Raw genomic sequence first — 20,232 nt, 5'->3', positions numbered from 1 at the left:
AGCTGCACCTTTTGCCATATAGATGAAGCCTCCCTCCTCCCTAAGGAGCATTATTTAAAACCTAAGTGCTAGGCAAAAATATGAAGAAGGAAGAAAAAAAAACACAAAGTCTCTCCTGAGTGTTACGGAACACTGCCCTCTAGCGGCAGAGTATATGATCTTATTGTGCACCACTTTCTGCCACCGAAGATACTTTTTTTGACCACAAAGTCCTCAGCAACAGCAAGGAAGAAAGTATAGTTCCTCATGGATTTCTTGAAAAGGGAAAAAGAAAAACCCTGCGAGCAAGTTCTGACGGTTCTCTTTCTTTGTCCTACAAATAGAACCTGGGATCGGACAAGGTAAGGGTTTAATCCCTGGTTATCAAGGGTGGTAATTGAGCAGACCCAGTCATCCATCCCAGGCCGTTGAATAACCACCCAATCAGCATAAATGTGCCGGCCATAGCTCCAAGACTCCCGACATCCCTCAAAACGATGAGTAACCATTATGAAAGAAAATTCACCATTATGGGAGGGCTTTGGCACTTTAAGGAAGTCTCAGATAGCTACTTGGTACCATTTTTCATGATTCTCCTCAATCTCCTTCATAGTGGCCTCAGGCACATAGGGGAACTCCCACCTATAATCAAGTGCTACCCTTTTCATTAAAATTATTTGCAAACGGGCAAGTTTGGGCAGTTTGCGGGAGTGTCCCAGTCCTAGCATCACACATGCCTCCGGAGATCTTTTCAAGGTAGGTGTCATGGTTGGAGGCACATCCTTCCCTCCAGAAATGACACCTGTATCAAGTACAACTTCCCAATTCACACTCGGGATCTCCATTGGTGAGCATTTCCCTGATTTGTGGGTAGTGGCGGCACGGAATTCTTTACCCCATGTCAGTTCAGGAAACTCTGGCTCAAACCAATGATCATCTCCTGCATCAGATGATGAATTTAATTCAGAGTCTGCATACTCCTCTGTGGGCAAGCAGGTACGCACGACTTTAATCACATTGTCCCCAGTCTGTTTACCAGTTCCTGTCGTGGCCTCTATGAGGGTAACATCCTCCTTGGAGTCTGGTCCTGGTATACGCTGGGTAGGCCTCGACCACGGCCGTGGGAGGCCTTCACGTATCCCACTTTCTTTGCAGTGGGCTGAGCAGGTACAACCACCATACACGTGGCTTCTGTAACGGCATCCACAGGTGACTCGGAAACATTCTCATTACTTCTATCAAAGTCACTTAGTCACTTACTGCAGAAGACACAGCAGGTGTAGCGGCCAAAGTAGTAGCCGTAGTGGGCCAAGTAGTAGCCTTCTCTGCAGTAACGGCCCCTGTGATCCAATACACCTGATAGGCACGGGGCGACTCAGTAGGCTGGTCCACTTCAAAAAGATATTCTCCACACCTCAAACATCGGCCGAAGGGTCGGATTTGGACTGCCAGCCCCTCGCACCTTGGGCAGGACACACTGAGTGCCTTCATGTTGCCACTCGTGTAAAGCACAAAACGCCCCTGCGGCTTCATCCGGACACACTCCCCACCAGACACACTCACGTCTCACGCAGGGGTGGGTTACTCCTCCCACTTTCAGTTCTTTTCTTGGCATGTCGCTCCAGCACGTCACGCCTTTAGCCAAGCAACCTGACCTTAACCCCTTATTTGCGAGCACAGTCCAACACCTCGACAAATTCAGACTCTCAATGGCGAAATAAACTCTTGTTTCCGTTGCGAGAGGTAACAGCCAATTTCGGACGAGCCCCCACGTGTAGCACTACCCCCGGAGGAGCTGCTGGATTGTTTTTGGTGGCATGTTACCTCTATTTCCTCGCCGTCCAGGGTAATAGATGAGAGCTGAGAAAAAGTTCAATGTCCACACCTTAGACTTCTTTTTCTGTTCAGAGAATATGAATGATAACACAAAAACTTTTCTTTCACTCGTGGTTAGTGTTTGGCTGAAGCCATTTATTATCAATCAACTGTGTTTACTCTTTTTAAATCATAATGACAACAGAAACTACCCAAATGACCGTGATCAAAAGTTTACATACCCCAGTTCTTAATACTGTGTATTGCCCCCTTTAACATCAATGACCGCTTGAAATCTTTTGTCGTATTTGTGGATTAGGCTCTTTATCTTTTGTGAAAAACATAAGTGAATACTCAGAAGGGTTAACCAATGGTTAGACTTTATAGGCAAGAACACAATAGAATAAGCAAAACACAAAAATAAATATTAGATAGAGTTTACAAGTTGATTAATATAGTGTTCAACAATTAAAACCATACAAGATATTACAAAGTATAGATTTGGTCCCATGTGAGTCTACGTGTTTCGCCGTGAGGCTTCTTCAGGACGAACAACAAAAATAGCAAGAACAGAGAACAAATCTTGCTATCTTGAAACGGACAGGATCTGATATATAAATATCTGAATATCGGAGGATCTATATAGACGAAAAGAGTTCCATAGGAAATATAGTAGAGGCAGCATATATATCTGAAGTTCTGCCCACATGTCAGATGAAGAGGTTAGGCAGGAGTTCCCTATGTGGGGAATATCCAATGTAGGAAATGCTGTATACTGGACACTAATAAAAGTATTGTCCGTAAATTAGTGAATAAAAAATGTATTGCTTAATGGGGGCAGGTATCCAGAGAGTAAAGTTTATACTATCCACAGACACCAAAATGCAAAATCAGGAATCCAATGAGGACAAACAAAGCTGGTATACTGGAGTACAGCCCGCCTCCTATATGGATCCAAGCAGAACGATAAGAGACGGTAGACATGTGTGTTAAGCCTCCAAATAGACAGACTCACGCTGTACACGCTGTGGAATTTCACATTGAACTTTTCTTGTCTGAAATTCCAACCGTGTGTAAGCAGCATTACATTGTATTGTATTACATTAGGCTCTGATCCAAGAACATTAAGGGAGAGTCTACAAAATTAGAATTTGCATTCATGTCATTGAGATATAAAAATAAATATGACCAGCACACAGTTGGATTTGAAGCAGCTTCTACAACAATAGAGCAGTTTTGTCAGACAGAACATGAGAATCATGGTAGTTCCAGCAAGACTAGTGAGCAGAAAAATGGAAAAACAGCAAAATATTGCAATGGAACTTTTAGGCCAGTTGCACATGGACGTAAATAATTCACAGATTTTTATACTAAGGATCTTAGTGACAAAAAGATCCTGAGTAAAATGTTCCTTAAAACCTCACATAAAGAGGCATAAAGAAGCATAAAGATGAGTAAGCGTCTTCTTCATTGCCAGTGTTGCTAATTATATATATATATATATATATATATATATATATATATATATATATATATATATATATATATATATATATATACACACACACACACACACACACACACACACACAAGCACAAAATGCATATAGGCACATACACTCAGGCTGGACTGAGACAAAAATTGGCCCTGGACTTCATCCAGACCGGCCCACTTTAATTTTGCAAACACGCACAAAAACATTAAATTCATCAGTGACCATGACCAGCAGTGGCAGTACATTAATTCATTCATGCCTGTAGCCCTCCTTTATTGCAGAAATACTACAGACGAGGGTCAGAGACTGCAAAACGTACGACAGGCGAGGGTCAGAGATTGCAGACATAGTACAGGAGAAGGTTAGAGACTGCAAAACGTACCACAGGTGAGGGTCAGAGACTGCACACATAGTACAGGAGAGGGTCAGAGACTGCAAAACGCACTACAGGCGAGGGTCAGAGACTGAAGACATAGACAGGAGAGGGTCAGAGACTGCAAAATGTACTACAGGTGTGGGTCAGAGACTGCAGATATAGTACAGGAGATTGTCAGAGACTGCTGACATGATACAGGAGATGGTCAGAGACTGCATACATACTACAGGAGATGGTCAGAGAGTCTGCGAACATAATTGGGCTGAAATTGCACCTGGGTCACATGTGCATTTCACAGAACTCACAACGTGTTCCTGTGTTTTTCACTTTGCTGCACTAACTTGCCTGGAAGGGGGGCACTAGTTTGGGCACCTGGAGCAATTGTGCACATGACTTGTGGCGTGCCAAGGGCCACCCTTTCTGTGGCAGACAGTATCTCTTTGATTTGAGGGGGGGGGGAAGGATATGTGCTAAGGGGGGTAGATTTCATATCCAAGCCCCCTTGTAGCACAAGTCCTAAAGTGCCCCCTAAATCACATCCTCCCCCCCCCCCCCCAAATCACTCAAAGTGAACTGTAGGCTTATTCTCCCCCACCTCTGGAAAACTTACTTTGCATTAGTTCAGGCAGTCTCAGATGAGTAGCTTTGACTCAGCATGGTGAGCCTCCTTCTCCTCCTCTGTGTACACAGGAAACATCACACAACAGGAGAAGGCGGGGGTGGGCTCAGTTCACTCCATGGCACTCTACAGTCTGCAATGTATGTGTGTGTGTCAGGGCCTGGCAGCCGGGGACTGCGGGGAGAGATGTCGGCTGACTCGGCTCTCTCTGCAGTAAAAAGTGGAGCTCGCAGTGGCGTGTGGGAACAAAAAGTTTGATTTGCCGGGAAATGGTGAGGTACAGGCAAATTAGGCGGGCCCCTGGGATTTGCGAGGCCTAAGGCCGTTGGGATTTGCGGGTCGTAGTGACACTGACAACCATCCCACTGAACCACTGGGAATCTCCTGGAAGTCCCAATGGCCAGTCCATCCCTCCATACACTTGTAAAGTACTGCTTTCAAACATAACATTTATATTTTTGTTTCATGGCCTTGAAACAATACTCATCGCTCTATTACTTATTTTTAAGAAGCTGTGTGTATAGTTTCATATACAACAATGCACCTACAGTATATGCAGATTAGTAAGTAATGTGGTGTTTTTTACTCCCATGTGCAAGAGGCCTTAGGGCTTGTTCACAGTAGTGGTTGAGGAGTGCTAAAACCCCTCGGTTGAGTCATGCCCTTACCACCCCCAAACCGCTACCTCCTTTAGTTACAGCTGCAGTCTTGACTATCGTAACTCCCTCCTCATTGACCTACCACTTCACATGCTATCCCCTCTTCCGTCTATCATGGATGCTGCTGCCAGACTCACCTTACCAACTGTTAAGGTATCACCATCCCTCTCTGCCAATCCCTCCACTGCTTCCCATTGCCCAACGAATACAATTCAAAACATAACAATAACATACAAAGCCATTTACAACTCTGCCCCGAGCTACACCACTAATCTTGTCTCCAAAAGTCACTCAACCCATCCTTTTTGCTTCTCCCAAGACCTCCTGCTCTAAAGTTCCCTTGTCTTCTCCTCCCAAGCTCATCTCCAGGACTTCTCCAGAGCCTCTCCCATCCTCTGAAACTCCCTATCCAATCTATTCGGCTATCTCCTATTCTGAACACTTTTAGGAGATCCCTGAAAACTCAGCCGCCTATCAGATGTGCCACAACAATGCCAATCAGTGCCCAACAGCTGTCAGTCAGTGCCCCATCAGGAATGCCTGTCAGTGCCCATAACAGTGCCAATCAGTGCCCATAACAGTGCCAATCAGTGCCCACCACAGTGCAATCAGTGCTCATCACAGTGCCAATCAGTGCTCGGCATTAACATCTGTCAGTACCTCATTTTCAGTGCTGCCCATCAGTGCCATTTATTAGTGCCAATCAGTGCCGCCTGTCAGTGCCTATCGGTGCCCATCAGTGCCCGCTATCAGTGCCCATCAGTCCTGTCTGTCAGTGCCCATCAGTGACACCTATCAGTGCCCACCAGTGCCGCCTATTATTGCCCATAACATCTACATATGAGTGCCCATCAGAGCCTCCTCATCAGTGCCTGAAGGAGAAAACTAAATTTAATAACAGAAAGGAAGAAAAACTTTTTTTCTTTTTTTTTTAATCTGTCTTTTTTAGTTTGTTTAGCAAAAAATAAAAACCCCAGTGGTGATTAAATACTACCAAAAGAAAGCTCTATTTGTGGGAAGAAAATTATAAAAATTGAGTTTGGGTACAGTGTTGTATGACCACGCAATTGTCATTCAAAGTGTGACAGCGCTGAAAGCTAGCATTGTGGTTAAACAATAAAATACAACAAAAACTGTGCAAAATGTATGACAACAGACCAAAAAGGAGCAAATTAGAGAATGTTATCGTTTACATACACTTTAAGGTATGCAGACTTTTTAAGTGATTTTATACATTTGTAAATTGCCATGTAGTATAGCATGATAATTAATAAAATAAAACACATTTTTAGTCACAGGCAATTCTTAGGCCCCGTACACATGAGAGGATCGATCCGCTGAAATTGATCCGCGGATCGGTTTCAGCGGATAGATCCGCTGGTGTGTACGATCCATCGGATATTTATCCGCGGATATATTTCGGGCCGACCGATTTCCAGCGGATAAAAATTTCTTAGCATGCTAAGAAATCTATCCGCTGGAATCGGCTCCAGCGGATCGATCCGGTGGTCTGTACAGACTCACCGGATCGATCCGTCCGAACCCATCCCTCGCATGCGTCGTAATGATTTCGACGCATGCGTGGAATTCCTTATATGACAGCGTCGCGCACGTCGCCACATCATCATCGCGGCGACGGCGCGACACGTCATCGCCATGGGAATTCGGCGCGGATTTCGATCCGATGGTGTGTACACTCCATCGGATCAAAATCCTCAGAGGATTTATCCGCGGAAACGGTCCGGAGGACCGTATCCGCGGATAAATCCTATCGTGTGTACTAGGCCTAAGTGTGCTTTGCATGCCACAAGCCGTGATAGCTTCCCCCTCCCCTCCTTGCAACGTCTGTAAACTACCCTTGGCCTGTCTGTCAGTCTGCTGCCATTCACTGACTAACATTACCCTGTCCCTGGATAACCCCGACTTTGTTCTGAATCAGTCAGGTATTACAGGGCGTCAAATTACACAGCACAAGCACTGTTTTTATAAGGTTAACAAACACTTTATTTATTGCATGTTATTTGCACAGATTATCTAACCACACAAAGAAACAGTCTGATGTTATCTAAGTATCAAACTATTATTTGTATTACCCATATATGCACATAGTTGTTGTTGCACACATTCATGCTCCTGTATATACAGATATGAAATCTGTTTTTTTTTTTTCTTGTCAAATGTTTTTATTGAGATTTCAATAGGGGAACATAAGTTGGGGGAGGAGAAAATAAAAAAGGAAATGTACTGAAATACATAAGTGTGTGTATATATATATATATATGTTACATTTGCAGTACCTAGTACAACACATTTAATCAATACATATGCAGTTAACTGTTCCCTATAATTAATAAATACACACATACAATTAAGTGAGTATATAAACTAAGTAGGAAAAAATAGATGTATCGATGAAATCTTTTTTTTTTTTTTACTTTTTTGAATAGAGCAGGAAAAGGTTAGCCTGAAGGTTGCAAAGTATCTTGGGTGGGATGGAACCTTCAATCCTGTGTACAGGTTTTGCTGAATGCCTGTGTAGCACTACCCCCGGAGGAGTTGCTGGTTATTTTTGAGTGGCACGTTACCTCTATATTCTCGCTGTACTCCCTATACTGGAAGTATCGGCCGAAAGGTCGGAGCTGGACTGCCAATCCCTCGCACTTCGGGCACAACATACCAAGCGCCTCCACGTTGCCGCTGGTATATAGCACAAAACGCCCATGCGGTTTCATCCGGATGCCTGTATCCGTCAGTAATGCTCCCGGCGGTGCGGAACTCACACTAGCTCCGGACAGGAACATGGTAGGCCTCAGCCCAATCTGTGGCAGCGAATACATGACACGACCTGTACTGCGGTCCTCACTTTCCGATCTGCCAATCAATGTCCTTTATGAGGAGACACTTTGGTCCGGAATCCCCTGCCACAGGATTCAGCACCTGGATCTCTCCAGCTTAGCTTTGGTAGAACCTTTAGACCCGACTGTCAAGCCTCTCGGTGCGCGGTGCATCCTTCGATGAAGTTTCCAGGCCTTTTCCCAAGGTACCAGCCTCTTGCATGGCCCTCTCCAGGATAGGTCCTCCCCTGGCTTCCTTCATCAAGTGGCTTCCTCCCGCAGGACGGACAGCACAGGATCACCTCGGCAAGGCAGGCCCCAGCCAGACTACTGGGCCCACCAACGAAGTCACAGCCCCGGGCCAACGTGGTCTCGGAACCAGGACTCAGGACACGCACCTCAGGCCAGACGGGCCACGAGGTGCGAACGAGCCACACCCACAACAATGGCGTCTGTTTCTTAAGTACCCCACAGCGAGCAACCACTACCACTGTTTCGCTGCCGAGGGGAACAATCAATGTACCTTGACCCTGCTGCTGCCACCCTTGGCCTGGGGTGGTAATGACACCCCCAGGCGAACAATGGTGGACCCCTAGCACAGCCATGGCTGAAACAGAGGCTAAATTGCCATTAATCACTTTTGTCTGAGCCAAATAACAGATCAGTCCCCAAAAAATTTAAAGAGCAGGGCGGTACACCTGCATCCTGTGCAGGCTTGTTATACAGTATACTGTCTCCCCCAGGGCTTAATGAAGGAACAGAAACTAATCCACTTATTTAAAAGATTTTTTGCTTGGTATATATAGCTATCACAATACACTGCAGTTTTTATATATATATATATATATATATATATATATATATATATATATATATTCATTCATATTTCTAATAGTATTTTTAGTTGTATCTGTCAGTGAAGGAGAAAACTAAAATTTATAACAGAAACTTTTGGTATTTTTTTAAAAATCCCAGTGGTGATCAAATACCACCAAAAGCAATCTGTGGGAAGAAAATTATAAAAATTTAGTTTGGGTACAGTGTTGCATGACCACGCAATTGTCATTCAAAGTGCGACAGAGCTGAAAGCTGAAAATTGTGGTTAAACAATAAAATACAACAACAAAAATCCTGCAAAATATTGAAAAGGTCATAACATTTATGACAACAGACAAAATGGGAGCAAATAGGAGAATGTTATTGTTTAATACACTTTAAGGTATTCAGACTTTTTAAGTGATTTTTTTACATTTGTCAAGTTTTTTTGCACCTTAGCAGTTTAAAGTGGTTGTAAACCCTTAGGCCTTGTACTCACGAGCAGACATGTCCGATGAAACCGGTCCGCGGACCGTTTTCATCGGACATGTCTGCCCGGGGACTTCTGTTCGATGGCTGTACACACCATCGAACAGAAGTCCGCGCGTAAACAATACGCGGGGCGTATCCGCGGTGTCGCCGCGTCGATGACGCGGTGTCGCCGCGACAATGACGCGGCGACGTGGACGGGCCTGCCTTTTAAATGCTTCCACGCATGCGTCGTAATCATTCGACGCATGCGAGGGAATGGCGGGCGGCCGGACATGTACGGTAGGTCTGTACAGACTGTTTTAAAGCAAGTCCAGGAAACAGGAAATGGTCCGCTCGGGCCTACACACGGCCAAACATGTCTGCTGAAACTGGTCCGCGGACCAGTTTCAGCAGACATGTTCGGTCATGTGTACGGGGCCTTAGGCCTCGTACACATGATCGGTTAACCAGAGGAAAACGGTCTGATGGATTGTTTTCATCTGTCAAAACCGATCGTGTGTGGGCCCCATAGGTTATTTAACCATCGGTTAAAAAAAGCCAACTTGCTTTAAATTTAACTGATGGATTCCTAACCGATCGGTCAAAACCGATCGTTAGTATGCAGGACCATCGGTTAAAAATCCACGCATGCTCAGAATCAAGTCGACGCATGCTTGGAAGCATTGAACTTCATTTTTTTCAGCACATCGTTGTGTTTTACGTCACCGCGTTCTGACACGATCGGTTATTTAACCGATGGTGTGTGGGCGCGACGGACCATCAGTCAGCTTCATCGGTTAACCGATGACAACGGTCCTTCAGACCGTTCTGATCGGATGGACTGATCGTGTGTACGAGGCTTTACAGACCACTTGGCCCTACAGGTAAGCCTAGATTAAGGCTTACCTGTAGGTGCAAGAAATATCTCCTTAACCCACACGGTTAAGGAGATATTTGCAGAAAAGACTGCACCGATGACTATGGCACATGTGTGCCATTAATGAATAGGACCGTGCTGTCCCTGACGGCTCCCACGCGCATGCGTGGGAGGGACGTCATCGCTGCACCAGCCAGTCACAGCACCAGAGCAGCGATACCCGGAAGTCACTCCAGGAATCATGGTGGCGGCGGAGGAGAGGAACGAGGGTCGATGCGGGGGCTTCGATCTAAGGTAAGTAATACATAATGAGCTAGTATGCTATGCATACTAGCTCATTATGACTTTCTCTTGCAGGGTTTTTTTTTTTTTTTTTTTAGGAAAACTTTCAGAGGGTTTACTTCCTCTTTAATATGTTGCTGTTGTGTTTCCATACAAATATAGGAACATGGTACTCGCACTACTTTACTGTTCACTATACTCATTCATTATCTGATCATTATACTTAAGATTAGGCTGACAACTAAGGCCTCGTTCACGCAAGGCGGATCCTTTGCCACGGAGTCCGCCAGCTCAGCGGGAGATCTCTCCGAGTGGGGAGGGGCTTGTCGAGCGCCGCTGAGTCCTATGGAGAGATTGGACGAAAACAGACAACATGTCTGTTTTCATCAGATCTCACCCGATCCGATCCGCCAGGACGGATGGCGAACGTATCGCCATACGTCTGATTTTAGCGGATCGGTAGGGTGACCACATTTCCAAACTACCATTCAGGGACACCCTCCCTTCCAAAAAGCTGTAACAAGCTGTAACAAATCACAGCACAGTGATTGGACACAAGAGGCGGGATTTATGATTTCTCCAATCACAAGCAGGGGGTGGGGATTGTGCTCCTTCTGGCATTCCCGGCCAGGACAAGTACTGTCAGTGAGTAAAGCGGTGATGTGAAAGCCTTTTTTGGGGGCATCAGATACGCCCGGGGGGGGGGGGGGGCTGTGACAGTTTTTATTCCGGGACACTGTATTGTCCTGGAATGAATGTGTCGGGACAGACCTGCAAAATGCGGGACTGTCCCGGGCAATCCGGGACACCTGGTCACCCTACGGATCGGACATGGTCACCACTGACATCCATCGATCCATAGACTTACATGGAGCGCCCGTTCAGGTCCGCTGAAAAAACTGACAGGCGGACCTCAACAGTCCGCCCATGTGAAAGGGGTCTATGAAGGCTCCTTTTATTATCTGTATAATAATGTAGTATAGCATGCTAATTAATAAAAGGAAACACATTTTTAGTCATAAGCAATTCTCAGTGTGCTTTACATGCCACCAGCCGTGATAGCTTTCCCCTCCCCTCCATGCAATGTCTGTAAACTATCCTGGGCAAGTTTCAGCCACTCCCTGTCTGCCAGTCTGCTGACATTTACTGACATTACCCAGTCCCTGCATAACCCAGACTTTATGTGTTTTTCTGTCTAATATTACATTGTTACAGGGTGTGAAATGAAACAGTACAAGCTAACATGTAGTAGCATACATTAAAGGGACAGAATCTGTGGGGGGGTTTGGGTTAACATACGCTTTCATTATTGCATGTTATTTTCACAGATTATCATCCAACCACACAAAGAAACAGTCTGTTGTTATCTAACTATCAAACTATTATTTTTACTAATCGCTTCTGCTCCTGAAGGATTTGCCCCTTTCCTGACCAGGCCATTTTTTACGACACTGCACTACATTGCTTTAAATAATAATTGCACCGTTGTGCGTCGTTGTACCCAAACAAAATTGATGTCCCTTTTCCCCACACAAATAGAGCTTTCTTTTTGTGGTATTTGATCATCTCTGACGTTTTTTATTTTTTGGTAAACAAAATCGCAATATGTGTATTTTAATTGGTTTGCAAAAAAATTATAGCCTTTACAAAATATATATTTTTTACTAGTAATGGCGATGATTTGCAATTTTTATCAGGACTGTGACATTGCGGCAGACAGATCTGACACTTTTTTGGGACCATTGACATCTATACAGCCAACAGAGCTCAAAATAGCCACTGATTACTGTATAAATGTCACTGGAAGGGAAGGGGTTAACACTAGGGGGTGATCAAAGGGTTAACTGTGTTAGGTGTGTTCTAACTGTGGGGGGATGGGACTGACTAGGGGAGGAGACCGATCGGTGTTCCTATATACTAGGAACACACAATCTCTACTCCCCTAACATGACATGGATCTGTGTGTTTACACATACAGATCCACGTTCCTGCTCTGTCAAGAGCGATTGCGGGTGCCCGGTGAACATCGAGTGCGTGGGACCTGCATGTGCGCTCCCCCGGTGTTGCAGAATAATTCGGCTGATAAATACAACGAATGACTCCTGCAGTCCTGAAAGGCACAGAGAATGTTTTACCCTCAGGCAAAATCTGCACAGCAGGGGGGGCTGGCTTAGTGAAAGACAATACTCTACAAACAAGCTGAAGAAGGGGGCTGCCCGATGAAGAGTGATTGGTCCAAGGCAAATGGGAGGTAGTGTGAATGAGTGAGGTTTGTAAAAAGGAATGTTGGCAATACAAGAGGTCTCTATTATCAGCGATGCAAGGTTGAGTGAAGAGCTCAGCTGGAGGAAGGCCTAGGCTGGAACCACATGGACTGGGCCTTACTGGCGCTACTCTGATACCAGGGACACACTCAGCTATACACTGTACTGCAATATTAAGGACTTTAACGCCTCCACCTATTATCCTTTCCATATCCATGGACTAAGGTCAGTTAGGTAGGCGATTATTCAGACAGATTTACCCATCTGTTCTTTCATGTCCGGTTGAATACACTGTATGCATTAACTGAGTGTGTGAATATATACCTGGATTAGGTTCATTGTTCATTGCTTACCAGCAATCAACTGCCATACCACCGCATGCAATTTAGTCCTGCATTCTTATGATTACAATCCCCTATCTGGTTGAGACAAATTTCCTTGTGAATTACAATCAGTGATAGGCCAATAAGAGACCACTCGTTGATTACCACCAACGCGGCATACCCCTTAATGAAATATCTATGCTCCTGAGTAAGCGCTATTTCCATAAGCGCGCAACATGTCGAGAAAATCCTCCTAGTTCTCTGGACAACCATCTGGTCACTTGTGATATAACGTTTTTATAATTATGCTTCTTATCTTAAGCTTATTATGTTAGAACTATACGATGAATGTGAACCGTGTGTGGTAAACCAGTTGTCAATTGAACTTCACTTTGTGATTTTTTATTCATAACGGTTTCTATGATATTTCTGTACCTATAATAAATTTTTCTAGTTTTCTATAATTTTTGTATCGTGTGCCTTCAAAGCCCAACTCACTAGTCCTTAGTTCAATTGGGCCTTATGGAAGCCTTAAGCCTGGCGTGTAGTTTGGGGCCCAGCCACGTGGGGCAAGGCCGAAGCCTTCTCTCTCTGTACCATCCAGAGCAGGCCATGAGGTTACACAGCTGTTGAGTGTTGAGTATAATTCCATCTTATTTACCAGTGTTATAGTAAGACATTTTTGTTAAGAGTATTATCCTTTATGTGATAGACATCTCTGTTAAAGTATAGTTTATTCTGTTAGAATAAATATAACTGTTTGACTCAAATGTGTCTGTCTTTAACTAATTTCTGGCTTTAGGCCTTGAGCACATGTTTGTTCATTCATACACTCGCAAGCGAATGGCTCATATACAGTAATACAGATGCAATAGTTATACATAGATATTATAGGTTACAGTACACATATAATTAGTAGTAATTATTGCAATATTAGTTACAATACCCGGCGTGCAGTGGGCACGCGTGCGCCCACACTATCTGTGGCATGAAACAACGTACAGGTACGTTGTTTCACGCAAAAGAGCCGCCCTGCAGCAGTATATATGTGTTGGGCGGTCTTTAACTGGTTAAGAGGGGATATGATATATGATTACGATGTACCAATATATCAAAGGTGACTCTAGTAACCAATACACTTTTTACTCTATGATCCCTTTTTTTTTTATTGGAACAAAAGTTTATTGAGTTTTGTACAAAAGAGTTATAGAGGACAACTGTACAATGTAATGTATGTAATGGGGAGAGTCTTCCAACCCAATAAACGACATATGAGAACAAACAAAAGAAAAATAAAAAAAGGGAAAGTAAATCCAGTGTCATTTATTTCCATAAATGTGTCACAGGTGACCCCGCCCCCCTCTGACGTGTCACGGGAAACCCCTGTTGCGTCAGCGGGGGCGGTGTCACCCGTCCACATCACAGGTGGCCCCACCCTTGGTTATTTAAGAGATGTCAGACGGGTCGCGCGTCATTCGGCTGGGCGCCATCTATGGAGGCTGTATAGTTTGTGGCAGCGGGCCCGGGTCGTAGAAGGATCATAGTGCTGGAATTTTTATTTTTTTATTAAAGGACTTGTCCCAAGCTGTGTGTGTGTTTTTTTTACCTTTTTTTTCACTTTTTTAGGTGAAATGGTAGGGGTACAATGTAACCCTTACCAATTCACATAGAGGGGGGCTGCATCTGGGGGTCCCCTTTGTTAAAGGGGGCTTCCAGATTCCGATAAGCCCCCCGCCCACTGGGGGGGGGGGGGGAACCCATGTCATTTTTTTCAATGACTTTTATCTGTATTGCCGGGACCCGACAATTCCTTATAGCCGTGAGTAGTTTTAAATGACTTCCTTTAGAAATGTCATTTTTTTTTTTTTTTCAAATATGTTTATTGGGTTTTTAAAACATGTAAAAGTATACAAAGCGATCTTGGTATAATGTATGCAATAAGTCGAAAAAGTGACATTACATTCAAGAACATAAAACAAGGATCAATATTTAAAATTAGTGATCCATCATAGTCACAATAGAGCATATAAGATAAAATTAAAGTATTTAGGGGGGAAAGGAAGGGGTAGTAGAAATGTCATTTTGTACAGGGACTTTTCTAAGAATGGGAAACATGCGTTACTTTACAGGCATACTATAGACACCCCCCCAGGTATGAAATTGAAAGGAATATTTCCCTTTTATTGTTTTACTTTAAGCATTATTAAAATCACTGCTCCCGAAAAAACGTCAGTTTTTAAAAAAAATGTTTGCATTGATACATGTCCCCTGGGAACCTTTCAAATGAGCACTTTGATTTTTCATGTTCGTGTCCCATAGACTTTAACGGTGTTTGCGTGTTCGAACACATTTTTTGCCTGTTCGCATGATCTGCTGCGAACTGAACTGGGGGGGGGGGTGTTCGGCTCATCCCTAGCGAAAAGGCATGTGGTCTGATGAGATTAAAATGTAACTTTTTGGCCATCAAATAAAATGCTATGTCTGCCACAAACCCAACACATCACATCACCCAAAGAACACCAACCCTAGTGAAACATGGTAGTGGCAGCATCATGCTGTGGGAATGTTTTTTAGCAGTCAGGACTGGGAAACTGGTCAGAGTTGAAGGAAAGATGGATGGTGCTAAATAGAGGGATATTCTTGAGCAAAACCTGTACCACTCTGTGTGTGATTTGGAGCAGTTTTGCAAGGAGGAATGGGCAAAAATCCCAGTGGTAAGATGTGGCAAACTCATAGAGACTTATCCAAAGCGACTTGGAGCTGTGATAGCCACAAAAGGTGGCTCTACAAAGTATTAACTTCAGGGGGGTGAATAGTTATGCACATTGACTTTTTCTGTTATTTTGTCCTATTTGTTGTTTGCTTCACAATAAAAAAAAAAACATCTTCAAAGTTGTGGGCATGTTCTTTAAATTAAATGATACAAATCCTCAAACAATCCATGTTAATTCCAGGTTGTGAAGCAACAAAACACGAAAAATTCCAAGAGGGGTGAATACTTTTGCAAGGCACTGTAAATCACCTTTTTTTTATAGGGTAAGGTAATATTAATTTCAGCAAGCCAGGCAGCTAGCACTGGGCTATTAGCTTTCTCACTAAAAATAATGTTTCATGGGGGCGTGGCCTGGCTAGCATGGTGTGAGGAGTGTTTAGTGGGAGCTCCGCTCGTCCAACATCCGTTACCATCTATCCTGGGGCTTATACTGCCTGACAAACTGCTTGATTTTGGGTACAATCCACCCCCTATCCGTGAGGAGCATGTCGCAGCCGAAAAAAGCCTTGGATGTGATCGCTAAGCTCGCCAAATTCCGTCTACCAGACAAGGAGGCTGTGGAGGAAGATGGCGCCGGTGCCGGCCCCTCCGCTCACGCAGCCTCGGCGGCTGACAATACAGTGCGAGTTCTGGAGGCTATTTCGGACTGTAAGAGCTCTCTGACTTGCAGAATCGAGGAGGTGAAGGTGGATGTCTCCCTCATCAGGCAGGACCTGCAGAAACTTAGGGACCGGGTGACGGAGGCGGAGACCCGCGTCGGCCGCGTGGAGGACGAGATACCGCCATTACAAATTGTGACTGAACACCTGCAACACCAACTTACCATGGTCCTGGCGAAGCAAGACGACATGGAGAACTGCCTCAGGAGGTGTAATTTGCGTTTTTTTTGCCTACCTGAGGGTGCGGAGGGCCCTGATCCGCCGACATTCCTGGAGAACCTCCTGGCGTCCACGTTTGGCCGATCTGAATTCTCCTCATCCTTCGTGGTGGAGAGGGCCCACAGATTGGCTGCTAAGCCTCCTCCTCCGGGCGCCCCGCCGCGCACATTCATAGCGAAGCTATTAATCTTCCAGGACCGCGATGCTGTGCTCCGTCTCACCAGGCTCAAGGGAAACATCCCCTTCAGAAACGTGGAGCTCAAGGTCTTTCCGGATTTCTCTGCGGACGTGCAGAAGAAGAGGGCCCTCTTCACTGAGGCCAAGAGCCAGCTCAGACTCCGCCACTATGTCTATGCCATGCTCTTTCCGGCTAGGCTCCGGGTCGTTGGCGAGGATCGCACACATTTCTTTGACACACCCGAGGCGGTCATCACCTGGTTGGAGAACATGAGACAGCCGCCTAGAAATCCCATGCAGGCCTGAGGGACCCTCCGCTCAGATCGCGGCTGCTGATCGTGGGGGTGTGAGTCTCTCCCTTTGATGCCCTGTTTGTCTACCTTGACTGGACCTCAGGTACTATGCCCAATATCCTACACCCATAATTCTGCAACCCATTGTGTGCTCCCCGGCTTCCTGTGTTCCCTTCCCCGCGGCCTGGCCTCCGCACCTCCACCCCATTCTCTTCCATCCATCCTCCCTTGGCCCTGCCCGTGCTCCTTCTTGGAGGTGCCATCCTTGACTCTTCCACCCCCCCTCCCGGGTTTTGTTTTTCTCCTTGCTCCCCCGTGGACGCTATGCTGAGGAACCTACAATGAGGCCCTATCTACTTGTTTTTAGCTGACGAGCTGCCCCCCCCCGTGTTGGTGCCTGGGACGAGAACTCACACTTCTACATCCTTGTCTCTCCCCTATGACCATTTACATGGAGTTCAAGGACTGGGGGCCTCACCTCTTGCACCATTGCTGGTTTTCCAGTGATTGACCGTCCCCCTAGTCGCAGATGCCCCATTGGAATCTGCTGTTCTAATTGTTGGGAGTCTAGGCTCCCTGACTCAAGTATGGTTTCCCTGGTCTGGCCGAGCCTGTTGGGATACGTCGCACTGTTCTGCGGCAGACCACGTGTCCGGACACCCCAGCTTTTTTTGCAGTTTGTTTCACATGATCTATGATCTGTTAGTTGTTAATTTTCTTTTGTTCACTATTGGTGTAATGCAGAATGACATATATGATGCTATGAAGGGACTGACGGGTGATATATGGGATGGTATGTTTTATACTACTGTTACAATGCTATGTGCTCATTGGTTTATGCTGAGGCCTCCTTGCCCGGATGCTTTGGGCCCTGTGCGTGGTGTCTACGGCTCTCCCCCTACTGTTGGGGCGGCTGGGGACGCCGGTGCGCGGGCTTGTGGCGTCTGGAACATTGATGCTTGTCCTTGCCTGTCATGCCTGCTGTGAAATTTTTGACTTGGAATGTGTGGGGCCTCAGGGCCCGCCCTAAACGTAATGCAGTTCTCTCCTATTTAAAAGCCCAGCGTGCAGAGATTATGGTATTGGTTGAGACCCACTTAACGGGCCAGCTCATGATGACTTTGAAAAAGCCATGGGTGGGTTGGGTGTACCAGGCTCCGCACACGCCCAACTCAAGGGGCGTGGCTATACTGGTTGCCAAAACCACACAATTCGTTTTACTTACACTACAGTCTGACCCCCTTGGTAGATTTTTATTTTTACATGCTAAGGTGCATGGCTTGGAGCTCCTTATTCTCGCTATTTTCTGTGCTGACAGAGGGGTTGGGGTTCATGTCTCAATATCCTACTGTGCCTGCAATCTGTTTGGGAGACTTCAACAACGTTACCAACAATGATTTGGATAGGTTGTCCCTGATGCCCCCTGACCGCCCCCCCCTGCTCAAACTAGATTTGGTAGACTCCTCCTCGACCTGGAGCTCGTGGACATGTGGAGACACCGGCATCCGCTGGATAGGACCTTTTCCTGCTTCTCCTCGACACACGGCTCCCTGTCGCAGATCGATCTAATCCTAACTTCCCGTACCCTCCTCCCCATCTTGGGTGACGTGGGGTTTAACCCCCGCGTCCTCTCTGACCACGCATCCTACTGGATAGAGCTCCACACCGAGTCCCCTCCTTCCTCTTACAACTGGAGACTCAACCCTTTCTGGTTATCGGTCATCCCTGATTTAGAGGAGGCCGGTGCCGAATGGGACCTGTTTTTTCAGACTAACAGAGGTACTGCGCCCTTTGAAGTTTTTTGGGACTCCTTTAAATCCCATGCCCGTATGTTTTTGTCCCAACGGATATCTCAATATCGAAGGACCTCGTCCCGGGTGGTTGAGCAGGCGGAGAGGTCCCTGGCCAAGGCAGAGCGGACATTTGTTTCCGCTCCTTCCCCATCCACGGCTGACGTGCTGAAACTCCAGTCCCAGGTGGTGAGTGGCCTTCTCTTTGAGAAGGCGGAAAGGAAGATATTCTACAGCAAACAGAGGGTATATGAGTGTGGAGAACGTGCGGGAAGACTCCTGGCCTATTTGGCCCATCTGGATCACAGACCCCCTACGGTGGTTTCCCTCCGCAGTGCTGGCGGGGTGCTACTCTCTGATCCAGATGAGGTGGTTGGGGAATTCCGCTCCTTCTTTGCATCACTGTACTCATCTGGGGCTGTGGTTTCTAGAGGGGAATCGGCTGCGCTGTTGGCTGAAATAGAACTGCCCGTGCTTTCGAGCTCCCATGCAAAGACCCTGGAGGCCCCCATCACGACGGACGAAATAGTGCATGCGATCTCCTTGCTTAATTCCTCCAAGGCGCCGGGCTCGGACGGTCTCCCCCTCGAATTCTACGTGACGTATAGTGAATCCCTAGTGCCTAGGCTCCACGAACTGTTTTCGCATATTTTTCAATCAGGCTCCCTACACACCTCTATGGCTGAGGCTTATATAGTACTTATCCCCAAACCCGGTAAAAATCTTGAATTCCCTGAGTCCTACCGTCCCATATCCCTTCTTCAGCTAGACATTAAAATCCTGGCCAAGATTCTGGCACTGCGTTTAAACGAAGTGATCCTCACGCTAATTCACCCCGACCAAGTTGGTTTTATGCCTGCTAAAAATGCGGCATACAATCTGTGCCGACTTCATATGAATTTGCAGGCTGAACATGATCAAGTGGGTTCTAGAGTTGTGGTGTCCTTAGACGCCGCAAAGGCATTCGACTCAGTAGAATGGAACTATCTATGGGAATGTCTAGCGCGCTTCGGATTCGGGCCTAACTTTATCAAATGGATCAACCTTCTGTATCAGAACCCATGTGCCAGGGTCTTGGTCAATGGTCGGATTTCTCCCCCTTTTCCCCTTTCTAGGGGTACTAGACAGGGGTGCCCTCTCTCCCCATTACTATATGCCCTGGCGGTGGAGCCCCTGGCCTCCTCTCTTAGGAATCACCCAGGTGTCGGGGGCCTCAGACGGGGGGACCTGGTGGAAACAATTAGTCTGTACGCAGACGATATGCTCTTGTACCTGGCTGACTCGGGCCAATCCCTGCAATCCCTTCATTGATGTGAGCGTACCCTCTGAGATCCAGGCATCTTCCCCTCTCCTTAGAGTTAGTTCCCTGAAATATCTTGGGATTCAGATCTCTAGATCTCCTGAGGACTTTGTCCGCCTGAACATAGAACATCTGATGCTGCTCCTGAAGTCCAAGACACAGGTTTGGGCCAGGTTGCCCCTGGGTGTCATGGGCCGAGTGAACTTAATTA

The 20,232-nt window shown here is 46.1% G+C and overlaps 1 protein-coding gene across 1 annotated transcript in view; it reads right to left on the bottom strand.

The window, feature by feature from the left end:
• Positions 1-2,530, bottom strand: part of LOC120936416 (alpha-1,4-N-acetylglucosaminyltransferase-like) — a 32,380-nt gene extending 29,850 nt beyond the window's left edge. The window contains exon 1 of the mRNA XM_040348725.1: positions 2,037-2,530. Coding sequence (XP_040204659.1) covers positions 2,037-2,073 — 37 coding nt within the window. The 5' untranslated portion in view covers positions 2,074-2,530. The remainder of the gene's footprint in view (positions 1-2,036) is intronic.
• Between the last annotated feature and the right edge of the window lie 17,702 nt (positions 2,531-20,232).

This window comes from Rana temporaria, chromosome 4 (genome assembly GCF_905171775.1).
Source record: "Rana temporaria chromosome 4, aRanTem1.1, whole genome shotgun sequence".
NCBI classification, from domain to species: Eukaryota; Metazoa; Chordata; class Amphibia; order Anura; family Ranidae; genus Rana; species Rana temporaria.
Note: the sequence above shows the minus strand (reverse complement) of the source record. Positions and strands in the feature narration are given on the sequence as shown.